This window comes from Ixodes scapularis, unplaced genomic scaffold (assembly GCF_016920785.2).
Source record: "Ixodes scapularis isolate PalLabHiFi unplaced genomic scaffold, ASM1692078v2 PGA_scaffold0__279_contigs__length_252992795, whole genome shotgun sequence".
Classification (NCBI taxonomy): Eukaryota; Metazoa; Arthropoda; class Arachnida; order Ixodida; family Ixodidae; genus Ixodes; species Ixodes scapularis.
In genome coordinates, this window is record NW_024609835.1 from 132,310,402 (window position 1) to 132,333,075 (window position 22,674).

The 22,674-nt window shown below is 49.9% G+C and overlaps 1 protein-coding gene across 1 annotated transcript; it reads right to left on the reverse strand.

The window, feature by feature from the left end:
• Positions 1-663: 663 nt before the first annotated feature.
• On the reverse strand, positions 664-11,171 carry LOC120838024. The gene is made up of 2 exons (XM_040207757.1): positions 10,042-11,171; positions 664-823 (listed from the first exon to the last, which is right to left on the reverse strand). Exons 1-2 carry the CDS (start codon positions 11,169-11,171, stop codon positions 664-666), a joined length of 1,290 nt encoding a protein of 429 aa, XP_040063691.1.
• Between the last annotated feature and the right edge of the window lie 11,503 nt (positions 11,172-22,674).

Below are 22,674 nucleotides of genomic sequence, written 5' to 3' on the forward strand. Positions count from 1 at the left end.
GTTGGTCTACGGCTTGTGACATATCCAGGCTAGACTCTATCCTGTTTTCAATGGACAAAATTTCCATTTACGATAACCTGTCTTCTTCCATGGTTTATTTTAGGTATGTCTTACTAAGCTTTAATTTCGAGAAACTCCTCTCAGCGGTGGCCACTGAATTAAAATTATCTGTTGGGCTAGTTGGTTAGACATCTTAATTACAAAAGCGCTTTGCGCTTTTGTAATTAAGGTGGCCACTGACACTGGCAAAGTGAGGAGGATCCTCAATGACACCCACGTATAAGAGAAGTTGTCACGTAGATCGTTGTGCAGAATGAACTAGAGAATGTCCTGGGGATCACTGCATCCAGTGGGCAGCAGGCTGCATGGGTAGATCAGCTCTTGGCAGTGATCTGTACCGTTGACGTCTGCACTTTCTAGATGTCTCAGTGCGTGGGCAAGGCTTTGGCGCAGTTTAAGAAGTCCTGCTTTGTCGGGAAGTCGGATGAGGTCCTAAAAGGACCTCCAGAGGCTCACGTGCTGCTCCATCTGCGTGAAGCGTTCTTCAGTCGATATCTTTATGGTGCCAATCATCTCGTAGAAGAACTCTCGCTTGAATTTTGTCTCGACATCATCAACCTCGTATTGGCACTCATAACTGAATTGGCGCTTTTTACGCCATAGTCAAGTGGCCGGTTTCATCACTTTGTCAACACCCATGCTTTCGGCAAGGCCGTTCGCAGTTGCCAGTGCAGTTTCGTACCCGACTTCGTGATTATTGTCGATGCCATCACTGCATGCTTTCAGCAGCTGGGTGGTTGCTATGTAAGGTCCGTGAGCTGCCCTGCAAGAGTTCGAGCTTCATGTCGGACGCCAGGGTCTGCCTGCGGTGATTCGGAGACTCCTGTGCAACATTATAAATTTAGCGATTTTTAGCGGTTTTCGGGATTCTTGCGGCGTGTTTCTGAATTTTGAGTTCTATCAACTGCGGAGACCACGCCATGACGGTGTGCCTCTTTCGCCGTTAGATTGGCCCTTCGGCTCGTAACATGGACCGCTCCCGGACCTAAGGTGAAACAAAGTATAGTCACTGGTTTTGCGGTCGAAATGCCCAAGAGCGAGCTCCATCAGCTTTTTGTACATGTGTGTGTGTGTGGGGAGGGGGGGGGGGGGGGGAAGGGTGGTCCTCAGCGATCCGATTTTTTTTTTTTTTTTATTCCTTAAGATATGAGTCCTGCATGGCCTGGCGGACCTTTCGGCGCCCCCTATGAATGGCGCCCTGTGCGGCTGCACAGGTCGCCCACCCCAAAGTCCGGCCCGGAAATTTATTTTAAACGCAAAAAACTCGTTGAAATTTTTAGTTAGATTTAACCCCTAGTATTTATACGATTCGAGGGTATTTTTACAAGGAAAGTTGTATGTTGAAGAACGAGTGAAAAAAAAAAACACAAAAGGCCCGCCGCGCTGTACTTACACGATAACATTTAGGAATAGAACCAGCACATGGTTTATTACGCTAGCCTATAGAACATGCGCAAAATAAAACTTGCCTATACTGACAAAATATATTCACAATAAAAGTGACAAAAAAAAGAAAAAAGAAAACGCACTCTTGCTGGTGATCTAACTATATTAATAAACCCGAAACTGGGAACAAATAAAAAAATAACGGACAACACATTCTATTGTTCTAAAACAAATCTACTGAACTTAAAATTCTCCCTTTTATACAAAAGTTCACACTCCCCCCGAACTCAGTATTGCGAGGGTCCATTCCATTGTTGGTAATTTCTTGTTTTTTTTTTGTTTTTTTTTTTTTGTTCGGCATTGTTGGTTGTTTCTTTCTTGTGTTCTTTGTTATATTTTTGCGAAAACGTTTGGTGACCTACGGGGAAGGGAATAAACTTCACCAAAAGTGGCGACGTGGAATGAATTCAGTAGTTGTGTTTTGAGACAATTTGCGTAGTTGTCCATTCCTGTTTCTTCTACTACAGGGCAGCTCTTAGGCGCCCGTTTTCGGCCTGAGCGGCGTCGCTGTTGGCGTCGACGTCGGTGTCACCGTCACCGTCGGCGTAACTGCGCGTTGCATTATGGGACGTTTCCCATAATGACGTCACACGTGACATCACGTGTCACATCATAAGGGTTACCCTCACAGGTTTTAGACACATGAGGGTCACGAACGTTACACTCACGAGGGTTACTCTCACGAGAGTTACGAGGGTTATCCTCACGAGGGTCACAAGGATTACCCTCACAAAAGTTACCCTCGTGACGTCAACGTGACGTCACGTGTGACGTCATTATAGGAAACACTTGACGTATGACGTCACGTGTGACGTCACGTGCATATAACATTGCTAATATTCCCACCGATTTCCCCTCCGTACACTCCCCTCCTCCTCCTCAAGAGCTGCGCTCTAGTTCGGGTTACAGAAAACTGTAAAGGTCTATTTTTTTGGTTGTTACCAGTCTCGCGTTTATTATTATCAAGGTAAACACAAAAGGAAACATATTCCCCTAAAACATTCGTAACACTAATTTTAGTGCGTCCATTGCACTCCCTTTCACTCAATTTTAGAAGAATAAAACAGCAATAGAAAACAAACAATGAAACGTCATCACAACACTAGAGATCGGTGGCTCTCATTACGATACCCGATCCCTGTCGCCTTTGTGCATGGATCATATCGTTATCGGGGGTATCGGAGTTATCGAGATGATCCCCTAAAACTTTGGATCGTCTGAAACAAAAATAAGAAGAAAAATGACTGCAATTACTGTAATCTAATTTTCGCGGCTTCATTATTTCGCGAATTCGTCGAAGTGAGAATTTCAGGAATGTTTCCCGGGTGCGAAATTTCGCGATGATGGTGGTATGCTATTTATTTGTTACCGGAAGGAAATATATTCGCGGGTTCTATTCTTTGTGATACTACTCAAGTCGCCAAGCGCGAAAATTTGATCATCGCTCAAATTATTTCGTTTGCAGTATTCATATATATTGCCACGCTCGTCAGCGAGCTACCGCGCGCGTGGCCGAGTGGTTACCGTGCTTGGCTGTCGTGCAGAAAGTCTGGGTTCGATTCCAGTCAGTGGAATGCTCTTTTATTTGTTCTTTCGTTGCGTTCTTGGGAGTTCGAGAACATTCTCGTCAGATCGAGTTCTGAATGTTCCAGTCGCCGAACAATCTAGGCCGATTGTTCCAGAACCCAACGCGCGTACATAAGGGACTCCGCGTGCTGATCTGCAGTCAGTTTCGCCCCGGCGTTCGACTCTGCTGCTACGCCGACTTCGACGCCCGCGACGCTCTGTTATTATCTTTTGTACCCTTTTATTTTTGGCACAAGTTCGCCACATTAAACGTTTATTTCTTCCTGTTTATTTATTGTTTTTTTAGTCACCACCCGTGACATTTTGGTGGAGGTGCGGGGTAACGCATGCCCCTGCCGCGTACGCCTCCGAGGGACCGCAGTGCAAGTCCGACGCCAAGCCCACGAAGAACCAACGAAGGCACTACCGAGATCCGGTTCAGTCGTCGCACCCAAGGCCTACACCCGGAATTCGGACTTCTGCCGCCCAGGACCAAGCAGCCAACGAAGCCGACGATGGCCAACCAGTCGCCGACCCCCGCCGCTCCTGCCGTCGTCTACCTGCCCGCCGCCCCCCGTACGCCGACTCCCTTCCACGGCGAGATCCACGAGGATGTCGAAGACTGGATCAAGCACTACGAGCGTGTGGCGCGGCACAACGGATGGACTGCGGAGCAGTGCCTCCAGAACCTCTACTTTTCGCTGGAAGGTACTGCGAGGTATTGGTTCGAGAATCACGAGGCTTCGCTTACGTCGTGGGACATCTGTGTGGCCGAGTTGCAGCGGACGTTCGCCACCCTACACCGACGGGAGAAGGCAGAAGATCTCCTCCGAATTCGAACGCAGGGCCCCGACGAAAGCGTCACAAGCTTCGTAGAAGATGTCCTCCGCCTGAGCGCCCGTGCCGACCCACGAGCCACAGACGACAAGAAGCTGCGGGTCCTCATGCGCGGGGTGAGAGACGACATCTTTGGAGGCTTCGTGCGCAACCCACCGGGCACCGTCGAAGCCTTCGTCACCGAGGCGACTAACATCGAGCGCGCCCTCCAAGCGCGCGCTTCCCACTACCAGCGACATCCAAGTGTCGCTGCAACCGCGCTGCTTGACGTCGAGAACGCTCCTGGTACGGACATCCGCGAAATTATCCGGGAGGTCGTCCGGGAGGAACTCCGCCAGTTGCTGCCAGCCGCAAGTCATCCAGCGACACTCTCCATTGCCGAGGCTGTGCGCGAGGAAGTACAACGGGCGCTCCAACCAAAGGTTCCCGTCACCACGGTGGCACCGGAGGAACCGACCTTGAGCTACGCTGCCATAGCCCGACGACCGCTGCAAGCTCCCCGCCAAGCCGCGGCGCCACCCCGAAGAGACGCCCCAATGCCGCAGTATCCCCGACGACAGGAAGATAGGCGCACGTTCATCCAGACCGACCTGCGCCGAGGAAGACAGACGTCTGGAGGACGGCCGACCGACGCCCGCTGTGTTACCACTGCGGGGAAGCTGACCATGTGTACCGCCGATGCCCATACCGACGACTCGGGCTGCGCGGATTCCACCCAAGCGACCCGCGGCCCAGGTATGGTGAACGCCCTCGGGAGATCGACGAGTACTTGCGACGACCCCAGTCCCCCGAGCCTGCGTCCCGCCGAGAGTTCCGATCGCCTTCACCACGACGTCCAGCTTCGCCGATGCACCGACCCCGACGTGAAAGCCTGTCGCCCCTCGCTCCACGCCGGGGAAACTAGGCGCGGCAACCCCTGGAGGTGGAGTTGCCGAAGACGACCGACGCCAAGATCCTCCACGAACGTCGGAGGGCCCCCACTCGAACGCTACCGGAGACCGAAACGGCGCTCCTGAAACGGTGTCCAACAACCTAAACGTCATCATCGACGGCCACGACGCATCGGCACTCGTGGACACCGGAGCAAACTACTCAGTTTTGAGTGGGAGGCTCTACCGCCGCCTTCGAAAAGTCACGACGCCGTGGGATGAACCTCAAATACGAACCGCCGGAGGGCACCTCATCACACCAGTCGGGAGGTGCACTGCTCGCGTCGAGATCCACGGTGAAACGTGCCCTGTCAAGTTCGTCCTTCTGCAAGACTGTTCGAGGGACGTTATCCTCGGAATGGACTTTCTCTGCGAGTATGGCGCCGTCATCGACCTCGGAACAAACCGGCTGACGCTACGAAAACCTGCTCCACCAGCGGAGGAACCCCAAGCGACGTCACCCACGGTCCGAGTCCTCGCAAACCACGTAAACCTACCACCGCGGTCGAGTGTTTTCGTACCTGTCGGGATCGATGAAGCTTCCTGTGGCGAAGTTCTTCTCGAGGGAAGCCTCCAATTGCTCCTGGGAAGAGGCATAGGCGTCGCAAGGGGAGTAGCTGAACTTCAGGATGGGCGGACTGTGGCCCTCGTGACGAACTTCCGAAACGAAACGCAACACCTAACGAAAGGTGCAGCCGTGGGCCACGTCGAGAAGCTCCGAAACCCTGCCGAAATCACCGAGATTACTGACGAATCCTCGCCGCCCCAGCAAGACAGTACGTCGCCAGCGCAGCTCGACATAGACCCTAAGCTTCCGGACCCTAAACGGCGTCAGCTCCTTAACCTCCTCGCCGAATACCGCGACTGCTTTGCGACGTCGTCGAAGGTGCGTCAGACCGCGGTTGCCAAGCACCGCATCGTTACCGAGGACGACGCGCGCCCTGTGCATCGATCGCCGTACAGAGTCTCCGCTAAGGAAAGGGAGGTGATCCATCAGCAAGTTCAAGAGATGCTGAATGACGACATAATCCAACCTTCAAGGAGTCCATGGGCCTCTCCAGTCGTGCTGGTTAAGAAGGACGGAACTCTTCGGTTCTGCGTGGACTACCGGCAGCTCAACACGGTTACGAAGAAAGACGTCTACCCACTCCCCCGCATCGACGACACTCTAGACCGGCTGCGCCACTCTCGATACTTTTCATCGATGGACCTGAAGAGCGGTTACTGGCAGATCGAAGTCGACGAACGGGACCGAGAGAAAACAGCTTTCGTCACGCCAGATGGGCTGTACGAGTTCAAAGTGATGCCCTTCGGACTGTGCACGGCTCCAGCAACTTTCCAGCGTGTCATGGACACCGTACTGGCAGGGCTGAAGTGGCAGAGTTGTCTCGTCTACCTTGACGACGTCGTAGTATTTTCAGCTGACTTCGACGAGCACTTGAGACGACTCCGAGCTGTTCTTCAAGCCATTCAGACCGCCGGACTAACACTCAAGCCGTCAAAGTGCCGGTTCGCCTATGACGAACTGAAGTTCCTTGGCCACGTGGTTAGTAACGAAGGCGTCCGCCCAGACCCCGAGAAGACTCGCGCCGTCGCGGCATTTCCAGCGCCGACAGATAAGAAGGCCGTGCGAAGATTCCTTGGACTTTGTGCCTATTATCGACGCTTCGTTCGGGATTTCGCAAGGATTTCTGCACCACTTACGAATCTCACGAAGGACGCCGAGAACTTCGAATGGGCCGAGGAGCAACAGCAGGCATTCGACGAACTGAAACGACGACTCCAGACTTCTCCTGTGCTTGGACATTTCGACCAGGATGCGGAAACAGAAATTCACACCGACGCAAGTAACGCGGGACTGGGCGCAGTACTAGTCCAAGTGCAAGAAGGCATCGAGCGAGTCATCGCCTACGCAAGTCGGACATTGTCCAAGGCGGAGAAAAATTACTCCACGACTGAGAAAGAATGCCTTGCGGTCGTCTGGGCAATAACGAAGTTTCGTCCGTACTTGTACGGGAGCCCATTCCGTGTAGTCACGGACCACCACTCGCTCTGCTGGCTTGCGAACCTGAAGGACCCGTCAGGACGCCTCGCTCGATGGAGTCTTCGACTACAAGAGTTCAACATGACAGTGGTCTATAAGTCAGGCCGCAAGCACAGCGACGCCGACTGCCTGTCCAGAGCCCCCGTCGAAACCCCTTCCGGCTGCAGCGACGACAATGACGACGCGTGCTTCCTAGGAGCAGTGAACACCGACGATATGGTGTTGTAACCTGGTTCAGGTGGCAAATATATTTATTTCGAGGAGCCGAAACTATGCAGGTCCGGCCGCCAGGACATACGGTGCCGAACGCCCGAGCTGCCAGCCACGCGAGCCCGTGCACCTGGCTTGATGGTCCCTTCGATGATGATAGCAGGCTGTCTGCTACATCTCCCCGATTACGAAGACTGGAAGCGCTCCGGTGCCGTGCGTCTTCGTTGAGGGTACCTTGGGATGTGCTCCAAATTACGGTGTGAAGCTCCTGGGCTTGCTGGAGTTGGAAATTCCGTTGGAGACGCAGTGCGTTCCACCGGTGGACTTCTGCTGACCGGAAACAGGAGGGCTTCGAAAGCGTCGGATGTGACTCTGTTCTTTAGGTGGTCAGCATGCACACGGCGAACTTTGAAGTTCTCATCCAGGACCTCGAAAATCACGCTGCCTACCCTTCCTTGAATCACACCTTTAATCCAGTGCTGTTTTCTCAGAGGGTGCTTGATCCAGACTTTTTGGTGAATTGCGAACGAGCGCGAGTTCAAGTGGCGGATCTGTGGAGACCTGGACGGTTTGGCCGAGGGTTTTACCAAATCAAGCACCGTCCTATAGTGTCTCTGGTTCAAAAGTACGCATGGGGCCTTCCCAGTGGATGTATGAGGGGTAATGCGGTATCGCATCAAGAAGTCTTGCAGATTCTTCCGGCTGTCCTTGCCTTTTGCACGACGAAGAGCGGTCTTGAACGTCTTCACGAAGTTCTCGGCTTGACCATTTGATTTCGGATGATACGGCGGCGTGAGAAGGTGGTCAATGCCGTTTTGAACCAGAAACGTCTCGAATTCGGAACTAATGAACTGAGGGCCATTGTCCGTTACCAACTGTTGTGGAAGACCATGGTGCTGAAATATTTCTTTGAAGGCATCCATGGTTGCTGATGCTTTCGTAGATGTCATCTGTATGACTTCCGGCCATTTGCTAAAAGCATCAATGACGATGAGATAGTGCTTTTGGTCCAATTCTGCAAAGTCGGCATGGAGGCGATGCCAGGGTGTTCCTGGATCTTCCCAACGATGCAGAGGGATTTGCGGTCGAGTGTCCGATATTGATGCGCACTGTTCGCACTGTTGAGTTTGTTTTTTGATTTCATGGTCCATTCTTGGCCACCAAACATAAGATCGCGCGAGCATCTTCATCTTTGTTTGACCAATGTGACCCTCATGAAGCAGATCGAGGATATGTGGCCTGAACTTGCTAGGAATTACCGTTCGAGCATTCCAGAGAATGCAACCGTCGAGCTCGGCAAGTTCTGCTCTTTGCTTGTGGAACGGTTGAATATTTGGGTAAACGATCTTCGTTGGCCATCCTTCCAAAATGTGTGTGCGAACCTGGGAGAGCGTTTAATCCTTTGCTGTCTCCTTGGCGATGTCAGCTGCCCTGATGGGGAGCTTTGCCAGAGTTTCGGTGTGGAGTGCGAAGACATCTTCAGACCTCAATTGAATGGAAAACACGCCTTGTGACATCTCTTGGTCAAAGGCTTGATCAGGGCCTTCAGCAAACCGGGACAGACCATCAGCGTTCCCAAACTTTTCGGTTGGAACATACTCGATTGTGTAGGCGTAATTCATTAAGATTAGCGCCCAACGTTGAAGTCTGTTAGCTGAAGTGACTGGAATGCCCTTGGTTGGTCCAAAAATGGTGGTCAAAGGTCGATGATCTGTGTACAAGACAAACTTGCGTCCCCAGAGATACTGGTGAAACTTACGTACACCAAAAATGATTGCCAGTGCCTCTTTCTCAATTTGGGCATACTTCCGCTCCGTCTTCGTAAGCGTCTTTGAGGCGTGAGCGATGGGACATCCTCTTCCATTGATTTTATGGTATATCACTGCTCCAACTCCCTCTGATGAAGCATCTGCCGCAAGGTAGATCGTCTTGTCGGGGTCGAAGTGGGCAAGAGCTTCGGTTGCTGATAGATGCTGTTTGATCCTGTCAAAAGCGTCCACACAATCGGAGGTCCAGTTCCAGGCAGTGTCCTTTCGTAGAAGGGCGTTTAGTGGTGCGGATATTTCGGCCAGGCTTGGCAGGAACTTACTGTAGTGTTGGATCATCCCCAGAAGAGATCTCAGCTGGCTGACATTTTTGGGCTCAGGCATGTTGAGGATAGCAGAAATCTTCTTAGGGGACGGACTTAACCCTTCACCGTGAACCACTTGTCCAAGATATTCTACTTGCTCTTGAAGAAAGCTGCACTTGCTTTTCTTCAGAGTGAACCCGTATTCTTCGAGGCGCTTGAGGACTCGTTCCAGATTCCGAAGATGATCGGAAGTGTCCTTCCCGGTTACAATTATGTCGTCTAGATAAGAAGCCACGCCATCAATACCTGCAGTGACCTGGTCCATTGTTCGTTGGAACACGGCTGGTGCCGATGCAATTCCAAAAGGCATTCGATGAAATTGAAAAAGTCCTTTATGGGTGTTGATTAGAAGGACTTGCTTGGCTTCGTCGTCTAGTTCCATCTGAAGGTACGCTTCGGAGAGATCCAACTTCGTGAATCGATTGCCTCCGTTGAGCTTGGCAAACAGTTCTTCAGGTCGTGGTAGAGGATACTGAGCGATGTCCAGTTGAGGATTTACGGTGACGCTGAAGTCTCCGCAAACGCGGACTGAACCGTCAGCTTTGGGGACTACCACGATTGGCGTTGCCCATCTGGATACTTCAACTGGGGAAATAACCTTGTTGTTGATTTGTTTCTGCAGATCCTTTTCTACCGCCGCACGTGTCGCAAACGGAATAGGTCTCGGCTTGAAGAAGCGTGGTGTTGCCTCAGGCTTGAACTGTAGCTGAACCTTCAGCTTCGTGCAGCAGCCAAGACTGTCGGTGAATACGCGCGAGAATCGCGTGAGCATTGATTCCAGCTTGGCGCGTGTAGTCAGTTCAATGGATCTAACAAACAATCGGTTCAGATCGATCTTGAGCGCATCAATCCACGTTCTTCCAAGCAAGTCTGTGTGTTTCTTCTCTGTCACCACGGCTTCCAACGCAGAGGTCTGTTGGCCTAGTGTGACGTTGAGAACGCACTGTCCCTTGAGAGGAATTGCCTGGTTATTGAAACAACACAGGTTGCACTCACTTTTCTTGAGTGGCGGGCATCCGAGCTTCTCCCAGGTGTCAATGTTCAGTAGTGTCAGCTTGGAACCGGTGTCCACTTGCAGATCAACGGGGATTCCTTGGACGAGACAGGTGACAAATTCGCCGTCTCTATCGCGAGTAGCGAAAACGTTCGTGACGGTTTTGACGTCCCGTTTCCGGTTTCCTCGTTGTTTGTTGCGGTCGCTGGAGTGGCACATCTTTGCAATATGGCCTTTCTTGCCGCAGCTGTTGCAGGATTCATTCCGATAGCGACAAGTAGACTCTACGTGGTTGCTGTTGCCACACCGGAAACACTTGGCTGGGGTAGAAGTAGGATGCTTTACTTTGTCGACGTGCAGCGCATTTTGGTCAGGACGATTCAATTGGAGGGACTCCGTTTCAGCCCTGAGATAAGACTCGGCCAGCCGCAGTGCAGTGTCTAGCGTTAAGTCCTTCTCCATTACCAAACGTGCCCGGATGCGGGAATCGTGAAGGCCAACAATGAATGCCGTCAAGAGTGAACAGTTCCTGGCGTTTGTCTCCGTCTCATATTCGCAAGTTGCAATAATGGACCGTAATCTTGCGAGGAATTCCTTTACGTTCTCCGATTCCTCTTGACGCGCCGAAAATAGCCTGGCTCGCTCGAACTCCTTGAATTTCCTCGGAGCGAAGTGATCCTGGAGCCGTGTAACGAGGTCTTGATACGTCAGCTCGGAGAAATTCTGAGGCTGAACCAGGGTGTACAGCAGCTGAAACGTCGTCGATCCAAGTGAAGCTATCAATAAATTTTTCTTGTCGACGTCGGCGGTTATCTTCGCGACGTCCAAGCAAGCTTGAAATCTTATCTGATAGAGCTTCCACTCTTCCTTGTCGGAGTCGAACGTCCCAGGGCCATGGAAGCGGTGGGTGCTGCTGTCTCCCACGTCTCGGCCGTTGGAGCTGCTGCTAGTCATCAGGGGTTCTTGGTTTTCGTCGCCAATGTTGTAACCTGGTTCAGGTGGCAAATATATTTATTTCGAGGAGCCGAAACTATGCAGGTCCGGCCGCCAGGACATACGGTGCCGAACGCCCGAGCTGCCAGCCACGCGAGCCCGTGCACCTGGCTTGATGGTCCCTTCGATGATGATAGCAGGCTGTCTGCTACATATGGCACGACGTCAACGGGACGATCCTGAGCTGCGCGCATTAATCGAGCACCTGGAAGGGGGCAGGAATACCGTGCCACGTGTCTTCTCACGAGTACTCCCGACCTTCGCCATCCGACAAGGTGTACTCTACAAAGAGAACTTCGGCGACAACGACACACCGTGGTTGCTGGTAATCCCGAGTGACCTTCGAGAGGAGATCTTCCAAGCCTGCCACGACGACCCGACGTCCGGACACCTTGGTTACAGCCGTACGCTGGCCCGAATTCGTGAAAGGTATTACTGGCCTAAGCTGCCGAAGACCGTTCACTTCTACACACGGTCCTACCACGAGTGCCAGCGACGCAAGAAACCGCCGACGAAGCCGGCAGGTCTCCTGCATCCGATCGCTCCCCCGACCGTACCGTTCCAGCAGATCGGAATGGATCTACTTGGTCCTTTTCCACCATCGACGCAAGGAAACAGATGGATTATTGTCGCCACAGATTATCTCACACGGTATGCCGAAACGAAAGCCCTTCCTGTAGGGACTGCTGTGGAAGTCGCCAAGTTCTTTATCGAATCCATCGTCCTCCGGCACGGCGCTCCCGAAGTTTTGATCTCTGACCGAGGATCATCGTTCATGGCCCAGCTGACGCAAGAAATCCTTCGTCTCAGCCACACCAGCCATCGGCGCACAACGGCGTACCACCCGCAGACCAACGGGCTGACGGAGAAACTCAACAAGACCATCGCCGACATGATCTCCATGTACGTCGACGTGGAGCACAAGACATGGGACGATTTGTTGCCGTACATCACATTTGCCTACAACACGGCCGTGCAAGAGACCACCGGGGTGACACCCTTCCAACTGGTTCATGGTCGTAAAGTAACGACAATGCTGGACGCGATGTTACCCCACGAACCGGCTCTTGACGGAAGCGACGACGCCCAGGTGGTTGCCCAACGGGCAGAAGTCCGCCAGCTCGCCAGACACCGTATTCAAGCCCAACAACGTGTCGACACTGGCCGCTACAACCTTCGTCGTCGGGACGTCCACTTCCATCCCGGAGACAGGGTGTGGGTGTGGACACCGATCCGCCGCCGTGGTCTCAGTGAGAAACTCCTAAAGCGCTACTTCGGACCCTACAAAGTACTTCGTCGACTGGGGGATCTGAACTACGAGGTGATGCCCGACGGAACACGGACTTCATCACGCCGCGCTCCACGACCGGAAGTCGTCCACGTTGTGCGCCTCAAGCCCAACGAGGTAGAGGGGCTTAGAGCGATAAACCGGGGTTCCGGTCTGCACTCGAAAGTGACCCCCATAAGGAGGCTGCCATTGTACGCAAATTTGACCACACGTCACATGACCAAACCAAATACGTGACGTCACAGAAAAGATGGCAGCGCCCATGCAGCGGCTGGCCGGAGCTTGTCGGATGCTTTGTTGGTTGTCGTTCGTCTCGGCGAGTTGATTTCAGACGCGGAAGCCGTCATATGAGGCCGGCCGAAAGCGAGTTCAGAGTTCAGCGTGGTGTTTGACGTAGGTATAACGTGAAAATACGGAGAAACGGTGTGCATTTCGCTGGTGACCGACCGGGATATTGCCACGGAAGAGACAATCTGACCTACGTTGCTCGGACCTCGGATTGATTCGGATACCGCTAGGATAAAATTTAAGGCGACGTTTCTGTGCTCTTGTTGACCATCGGAATCATCGAGGTTTGCAGTGAAGCGTGTGCAATATATTTGGATACACAGTTTAGCGACGGAAATTGCGTGAGTCGTGCTTGGCGGTGTGCAATCGCGGTGCAGTTTCGATCAAATGACCGAGGGCTCACTTCGGTTGTGCGGCGCACCGGAAGGCTGCCTTGAAGCTGGTGGTTCCCGTGCCGTGCTGAATGATGCTGTGCTGCTTACAAATTGTTCCGGCGTAGAAGTGCACTTTCACGGAGCACAGGTGTGCGGCGCACCGAAGAGCTGCCTTCAAGCTGGTAGTTCCTGTGCCATGCTTTAGGTGATGCTGTGCTGCTTCCGAAATTGTTCCGGCGTAGACGTGCACTTTCACGGAGCACAGGTGTTGCAGTTGGTATTGATCCCGCTGGTCTGTCGCACGTTTCGTCAACACAAACATTTCATCCACACTCGTTACGCGAATTGCAAGCTGTCCGGACATTTCACCGAGCGTGTTACGTACCCAGATCACGCCGCTTTGTGGCCACAGTCTGCAGTGGCTCCTTACCAGAAAAGTGGTCCCACATCCATTTCAGTTCAGTTCGTCCACGGCAGTCGCCAAACCCCGAAGGAGAGGATTTATTCGGACAGAATGCCACTAAAGCAATGCAGCTTCTTCAGTGGTCAGGATAGATTCTCTTCTGCTAGTTTTGTTATACTGTCACGGATCCTTGTTCCAGTCCTATCTTCTATCAATATTCACTATTCTGGGACACTGCAGGTCATGCTCAGCTGTAATCGTATGTTCAGGTGGAGGTGCTGGGCACTTTACCCGTAGCCCTTCACTCTGTGTGAACCCGGCGGCTCTTCAGCCGAGTTACTCGATAATGGGACACGGCTGGCGGACTATTCTGCGTCTTATACCCCTGTCGAGCCGTAGGCAAAGTCCTGACCCGAGCCTGGCAGAACAACCGCAAGACGACCGAGTACCACAAGGAGTAACCTCGGAAATACACCACAAAGCACCTGAAATCCGAGCCAGTTGCTGCTACCAGGAAAAACCACCGGAATTCGGTCTCCTGTCAGAAAATCCGAAGCTGACTGAGCCAACAATGACAAACCTGTAGCAGCAAACCGTGTCCCCTCCCACCACTGTCTGCATGCCCGTCGCAAATCACACTCCGACGCTTTTTCACGCAAGCTGTATGAAGACGTCAAGGACTGGATTGAACAATATGACAGTGTCGCCCGCCACATTGGGTGGACAGACAACCAGCTCCTGCAGAACCTATACTTCTCGTGGAAGCAACCGCCGGCGCTGGTCTGAGAACCATGGATCCTCCTTAACGTCATGGGAAGTTTGCAAGATCAAGCTGAAGCGCGCATCCGTCAGCCAACATCAACGAAAGAGAGCCGCATTCTTGATTCTGTCCAGGACACTGCCCCAATGAGCGCCACCGCACTCATGGAGGATGTTTTGCGCTTGATCGAGCGCCCACGCCCACGCCGACCTTGATGCTACAGAAGACAAGAACCTAATAATCCCATGCGCCTCACGTGAGGGACAACACCTTCGGCAGCCTTGTCCGCAACCCCCCAACAACAGTCAAAGTGTTCATATCACTGAGGCTTCCAACATGGAATGTGCACTGCATGCCCGAGCCTGCCACTATGAACAACTTCCCGGCGTCTCGACACTCGAGTTGTCCAGCTACTACTTCGACGCCAGCCTCCCAGGCATCCACGACATCACCCACGACGTTGTCTGGGAGGAGATCAGGAAGCTACTTCCTGCCATCAGTTGCCCGGCTTTTATTTTGATTGCCGAGATTGTTTCGGAACAAGTTTGATAGGTATTTCAACCGAGACTTCTGCGAGCGAAGCGGCATCTGACAAACCAAGGGCAACTTACGCCACAATGGCACGACGACCGCCACCGGCTGCCCCTTAGTATTCAGTGCCAATTCAATGAGACACTCTAACGCCGAAGCATTCCCGACATTGTGTGTAGGACTGTGCTCAACAAAGTACACCGAGGAAAACGTAGGTGATGCGAATGTGCGACCGAAAACCACTTTGCTACCACTGCATGAAGCCGACCATGTCTACCAAAGCAGCCCGTACCCATGAATTGGTCGGCGAGGGTTCGTGCCAAACGACCCTCGATTACGTCTCGAGGAGCGACCACAGGAGATTAAGGATTACCTTCGGCGACCTTTGTCCCTGATGCTGAAGGTGCTGAATCGAAGATTCTGAATCCCTGATTACCCCAAAGCTCCTGATGTCCATCACCTCAACAAGAGGTAAGCACGACAAAGCAGGGGAGCGTCGATGCAGTGACAGTGGATTTGGTGTCGGTTGTCGTCCAAGGACAATACCTAAAAATTTGCTGACACCAATTTTTTGTGTCCACTCCACGAAGCACACAATTTCCAACTTTGAGGGAGAATGCCCCTGAGTGACTTGAAGGAATAGAATGGTTGGTTGCTCTCAAAAGTGAACTGCAAGCATCACCAGACTTGGATAGCAAACAAAAATTGTTGCCAGCTTTCAAGTCAACGGTACAGCAAAAGGCACAGCCACGTAAGCAATACATGCCCGAGCTTGCTAAGTTGATGCCTAAAACTACCAGGAAATTTTCGGATTAGAAGCCAGCCCTGCAGCTTCAGTGCACATGACGTATGATTACAAGACAGCATCAGTCGGTCAAAGTTGCCACTCGACCAAACTGAATACCGACGTGCCAGGAGCGTCATCCGACAACAAGGTCCACAGGTACTACGACTGAACGCCTGACACGAGACTGTCGCAGAAAGAACTCATTATGGAACCATTTACTAAGAATCAATAATTATGTAATCAAGTGGAAATATACATATTTGATACACTAACCAGATAAACATATTTCCGCTTGCCTTCATGCCTTGAGAGTCTACACACCGAGAATTGTGTCCATTGCACGCTCTGGACCTTACGAGGACACTCGCTTCTCTGACCCTTCAATATTAATTAAGGGGTCATACCAGACTGGCAGACTTCTTGCAAGGGGCTGCACTCGTACAACCTTTCCTGAACATGTGGTGCATTCGAAAACCAACTCCAGTGATGTGAAAATGTTATTTATTAATTTATTCCTTCCAGGGGCCTTCGTAGGCATTGCAGAGAGGATACTTAAAACTACACACATGATAATAGCATTAAAGCACACTGCTGTAACTTGTTAATTGGAAAAACAAACACACCTCTGAGCATATAGTTTAATAGTATGTGTTGATGCATTGTTATATAGCATGACACTTCCTATATGTATGACACAATAGACCCTTTGCAGAACTTTATCAAGCAACACAACCGTCACCATTTTTTGTTCGGCGCAAAGCACACGAATGGGCCCCAGTTCACGTCGAACGCCAATGCAGCATTCGAGTCCAATAGGTGCTGAGCGGAATTCACAGGGATGGCGGACATAACATTCTTGTCGAACAAATACCCAAAGTATGAAAGCCTGGGGTAATTACAGTAGTAGCTACAGTAATTTGTTTCATCAGAATTTGGCAGACGGCAAAGGCTACGGTCTCGGTGAATCAATACACACATTGGAGAGAGGCACATGACAGCATATCACCACAGTGCTCGTCTGCAGATTTGTCACACACCTTCGCTCCGTCTCTGATTGGCTCGAGGGGGCTGTGGCGGTTGGCCTTTTCCAAGTTACGGTGATGCGAAGTATAGACAGCCCACACTTTTACAAAGAGTCTATTGAAGAGACCGAAAGGAATGGTAGTCAACATTTTTCAACAAGACTGGTCTCCAGGCAAGGGATGAACACAAATATGAATCATCTTATCCGGGTAATTAGAACAATTAAATAATTGACTGACTAATACAATGCACTCTTGATGGAAAAGAGTATAGCAGCAATAAATCCTACAAAACAGAAAAAATGGGCAGTTAATCTATGCATGCACCAAAACAGTTGTTCTTATAGCAAGTCGAATAGCTTTGAAGCAGGTGCCTGCAACGATTTATTCTTCCCCATGCTCAATAAAACGCCAACCTCGTAGCTGAAAATAAGGGTGCACTTCGCACTCACACACACAAAAAAAAAAAAAAGGAAGAAAAGCGATCGAATGTAGAATCGTGGATTAGCACAAAAGGTTAAAATCGCAGGAGCTTCCTCGCTAAAAGTTGCTATGGTTGTTCGGTGACGGAGGGCAGAAACAACTTCCCTTAGGCCCTAACGCGACGTCTACATTTCGCGTAGATTCTCAGATATTTTAACGTTCAAACAAAGCTAAGAGAATGCGAAAATTTCATGTTAAAAGCACTCAAAGTTCTATCGATCCTCGGACACATCTCGGAATCCGAGCACCGGTACGGCGATGCAGAGCTGATGCTGTCTCACAGGCGTTAATATCCAGATGATCCAGAGCGATCTTGCGCAAAAACGGTATAAAGTCTCATTCCTTCATATTTTCACATTATACCTGCGTCAGCGAGCACGAAGAAGCCCGAAGTCGTCGGAAAGCAGCTGCACATCACGGCTACCGCGCACCGAACAAACTCGCATCCGCCAGCTCTGGGCGCTGCCATCTTACCTGTGACGTCACGGCTCTTGGGAGGTCACGTGACGAGTGGTCACATTTGCGTAAAATATGGCGGCAACCGGGGGGGTGCCACTTCCGAACTTCCGGTTTATCACTCTAAGCCCCTCTACCTCGTTGCTCAAGCCGTACTACGCGCGATAAGACTGCGAACTGTGATCTTGTGCACCGCTTGATAGGATTGTGTTTTGCGAGCCTCCGTATGTTCTCATTTTTTTTTTCGCTCTGTTTTGTTGCCTTTTACGTGGCATCGAGACGATGCCTTTTTAAAGGGGGGAGTAATGCCACGCTCGTCAGCGAGCTACCGCGCGCGTGGCCGAGTGGTTACCGTGCTTGGCTGTCGTGCAGAAAGTCTGGGTTCGATTCCAGTCAGTGGAATGCTCTTTTATTTGTTCTTTCGTTGCGTTCTTGGGAGTTCGAGAACATTCTCGTCAGATCGAGTTCTGAATGTTCCAGTCGCCGAACAATCTAGGCCGATTGTTCCAGAACCCAACGCGCGTACATAAGGGACTCCGCGTGCTGATCTGCAGTCAGTTTCGCCCCAGCGTTCGACTCTGCTGCTACGCCGACTTCGACGCCCGCGACGCTCTGTTATTATCTTTTGTACCCTTTTATTTTTGGCACAAGTTCGCCACATTAAACGTTTATTTCTTCCTGTTTATTTATTGTTTTTTTAGTCACCACCCGTGACAATATATACAACACTTCGAAACCAATTTAGACGGTCCGCAAAAATCGGGTTCTTCGCGTATTGCACCACTATTAAGTACAGAGGTGCGCCTAGCTGATGAAAACTTTGAATGAAAATAATTATAACTTAGCTGATTTCGTTAAAAAAAACAATAATACGCTGTTTCCGGGAATCTACGGCGGCTCTCACAGGCGGAGCCTGCTGTCTACTGTATGCTGACGGCAAATGTCGGGAGCGTCGAGGACGACCCGGCTCCTAGCTTAGCAGACAATCTCGCGAAACTTTTGACTACGCTAATGTACAATTTTCAGAGTAAGACCTTTTTCAATAATCTAAATTAAAAAAAAGGTGAAGAAAATTTAATGATGAGGAAAATTTAAACGGGCAAATTTACGCCGGAGCTCGAGGGTATGTATAATATGCGTCTGCGTTAGCAGACGAGTAAAATAAAATAGCACACGTCCGTCAGCAGATAAACTTATAATAACAGACGGTTCTACAGCATCAACAATATAATTTACATAAATTAAAAAATAGGAGCGGACCCAAGACCCTGTGGTGCTCTTGATGTGATATTCAACGTCTCCGAACAACAACCGCCCACCTCGACGAACTATTTGCGAGTCAATAAGTGTGGACGAACCCAGTTGACGACTGCTGAAGGCAGAGCTACACTATGCCCTTTTGAGATTAACTCTTTACTTAGAACCCTGTAAATTATGTCACTAAGGTCTAGGAAGTTAACATCCACCTGCCCGACCTCATCCTGTACCTGTGAAAACACATGAATGGTAGTTAGCAACTGTGTGGGGCTCAAAATACCTTTTCTAAATCCCTGTTGAAACTGAGTCAATAAATTATGTTCACGTAGATGTAGGCTGAGAACGTTACGAATCCTGTGCTCTAAGAATTTACAACTTGTATATGTTAAGGAGATAGGTCTTCAATTGCTCGGGGATAAAGGGTCCCCTTTTAAGGCGAAAGCATTAACTGTCCCATGGAGCGCAGCTAGAGTTCTTCGTGACTGAGAGAAACGGGCAACTAAAAGAAGTTAAAATTGCTGTGACGCCCATGGAGCGCAGCCGGCGTCGTCAGTGACCGCGAATACCGTTAACATATATAACGGAAATTGAAATATATGTCCAGCCATGACCTCCGATATACCGAAGCGCGCGAACGCCTCTCCGGCCGTCCTATTCGTGCGGAGAGGGCGTAATCGGAAAAAGAGACGGAGGCGGCGTCTCTCCGCGGAGAGGCACTCCCAACCCAGTCATCGACAGCATGGCGCGAGCAGAAGAGTTCAAGAAGAAGTATTGTTACGTCGAGTTGCTGCAACTTCTGCTTACACATTTTTGTGTATTGTGGTAGAACGGTAAACAGCTGCTTTGGGGACGTCGATAGTCAAATTGTGATGCTTATTTAATTATTTAATTTGAGGTATTCATCTGGACATGTTGCGCCTTGCGCTATAGCGCGCCTTTTGATATATTTGACTGCAATCTGTAGTAGGTATAAAACTGAAGAAAAAATTAGCTTCGTACATAAAAAATTCAGATTTTCCAAAATAAGAAAAATAATGCCGCACCTTTATTATTTTTTTAAATCTTTGCACGTTGTTTGGAGTAGCTTTTGAGCCTGAACATGAGGATTGTCACTATATAGTGAAGTCCGTGTTCTCCCTGTAATTCGTTTAATAGTTACAGCGCAATTTTTGCGGGTCGTATTGTGGTGTTTGCTTCTACTATAAGTACCTTATAGCCGGGCTCACTCTGCTTATACATTATACAAAAGACAGTCTGCAGATATCTATCGGTCACCACGATATCCCTGGTTCAAACTCCGCGTGCCAAGTGACCCCTTGAACTCGTTGCCGTGCGGCATTCAAAGCTCAGATCTCGTGGTGACTCGAGTTTGAATCTGTTCGCAGATTGTCTTTCGTATGTTGTATAAGCAGTGAGACCCCGACTTTGGAGAAAAACGTATGGCGGTGTGGTACGGCCACCTCGCAATGATTTCGCCAGTTTTCTTTTTATAAATTTTGTGGTAATTGTAGGTATTAATTGAAGCGTTGGTGCGTTATCTTGTAAACGTCTAATTTTTGGCACATGTAGCACAGGCCACCGAAACCCGTTATGCGCTTTGTAATCTAACTTAATTGATATGCAACCAAACAATGGGATCTCAAAAAAGAGAACTCTGATTTATTTATAAATTTCAACCTTGTTCCAACCTGGTTTATTCGGTAGTCCAACCTGGTATATTTACGAATTCCAAGCCTTGAATTTTTAGGTTAGACGCGAAGTACTTTGCGATGCATTGGATTCAATCAGGTTCCTTTTGTTCCTTCCTTTCGGTGTGGTCAGTAATACTAATGTTGACGTTCGTTGCAGAAATGTTGCTTAATGGGTTTGTTAATAATTGAGAAACGGGTTTTGGTGTTTTTTTTTTTTTTTGAATACTATTTCAAAATAAAAACCAGAAAAAGCATTTTTTTTTCAAAATTTCCGTTTTTTTTTAGCCTCGCAACACTAAACAAAACAAGCACATAAATTGACTAAAAATGAATGACGTTTACAAATCTCTGTATTGCGAAATTAGAGCGCAGCTCTTGAGGAGGAGGACGGGAGGGTACGGAAGGGAGGGTATGTCCCTCCTGCTACGTACCCTCTCCTCCTCCCCTTGTTTTCTCATCCTCCGCCTTAATTCCTCCTAGTTCCATCCTCCTCCTCCGTACCTTCCCCTCCTCCTCCTGCGTACCCTCCCATCCTTCTTTCTCCGTGCCCACCCCTCCTCAAAGTTTCCCCGCTAAATTTATCTGAAAAACTGACGCGACGTGACTTCAACACCAATTCAACTTGCCCACTAAATTTATAGAAGAAAATGACGTCACTCGACTTGGTGTCACGTCACCTATGAACAAATTCAGTTTCTCCGCTTATGTTCTGTTTTAGTGAGTACATGAATATAGATTTAGCGGACAAATTCAGTTTCTGCACTAAATTAGCGGGGAATTGAATTGGTGTAGAAGACACATGACGTCAATTTTCTTACTAAATTTAGTGCGGTTACGCCCAACCTAACCTAACCTAACCTAACCTAACCTTACCTAACGCCGCGAAACCCGGAAACGGGTGCCTAAGAGCCGCGCTCTAAAAATACGGATCGTAAAACAACCACAAATACAGATGCACTTACCTAGTAAAACATAAAATAGGTATTAGTATATTTAGTACTCTTTAATGTCAAATACAGATGTAAATTAATTTACAATACGAATGCTCAAAAACAAGACAATAATTACTCTAATTATTACAAATAAATATCATAAACTTCAGATTAATATTAAATAGGTTGAAGCTCCTTGAAATGATCGGCGTTTTGGGCTGTGACTATGTAGTCTGGTAAGCCGTTCCATTCCGAGATCATCAGAAGGATTGATGAGTTGATATATTGTCACGGTTGGTCACCAAAAGAAAAATAAATAAACAGGCATAAATAAACGTTTAACGGGGCGAACTTGTGCCCAAAATAAAAAGCAAATGAACGATAACAGCACGTCGTCGCGGGCGTCGAAGTCAGCGTAGCAGCAGGATCGAGCGCTGGCGAAGAACTGACTTCGTAGAGTCACGCCGAGCCCCTTCTGTAGACGCACCGGTTTCGCGAAAATTCGAACTAGAACTTTCGGCCTTCGAACATTCCAAACGAGAAGTTTCCCGGACGTTATAAAACTATTATTACAACAAAGTAATAAAAGTTCCGCGGCCCTCAGGAATGGAACATAGGGCCTCTCCGTGCGAGCCGGTTGCGTTGCCACCCGGCCATCCACGCGGCAATATGAAGTGGTCGATGCATTCATGGATTCAATTTAACATGAGTTGTTGAATTTAAAAGAAAAAGAGCGGCTGGTGGGAGATAAAGTGTATTTTTAAGTATTAAGCGATGTCGGGAAGTTCCATAGAGTGTGTGGGATTCTAGTTTACCCCAAAGTCCTCAGTGAGGCAAATACCCACTCCGTAACTCGTCAGATGCAATAAAGTGGGTTTCGACTTACCTTGCTGATCGCTGTGAGGCAACACCCACTCCGTAGTTCGCTGCTATGGCGGCTACGGCCGGGTCCGTCCGTTGACTGCCGTTAGGCTCCGGTGGACGGGAGACCACACCAAACACAGGGATACCGTAGAAACGTGTTTATTGGGCTTACGCCACACGCTTTGCGCCCGTAGGCGGAACAAAAGAGAAATGAGGTTGGCGCTGCCTTAATTGACAGGATCACCAGGAGAAGGGTCCGCGCTGCCGGAACTGGCAGGATCACGGAAAAGGGGGAGCAGGAAAATAACGATGAATGCTCCGTCGAGCG

Coding starts and splice junctions, on each gene's coding strand:
- LOC120838024 (XM_040207757.1), bottom strand. CDS start 11,171: ATGACTAGCAGCAGCTCCAACGGCCGAGACGTGGGAGACAGCAGCACC. Junction 824..10,041: donor AAGATCGATCTGAACCGATT/GTTTGTTAGATC, acceptor GAACTCTTGCAG/GGCAGCTCACGGACCTTACA.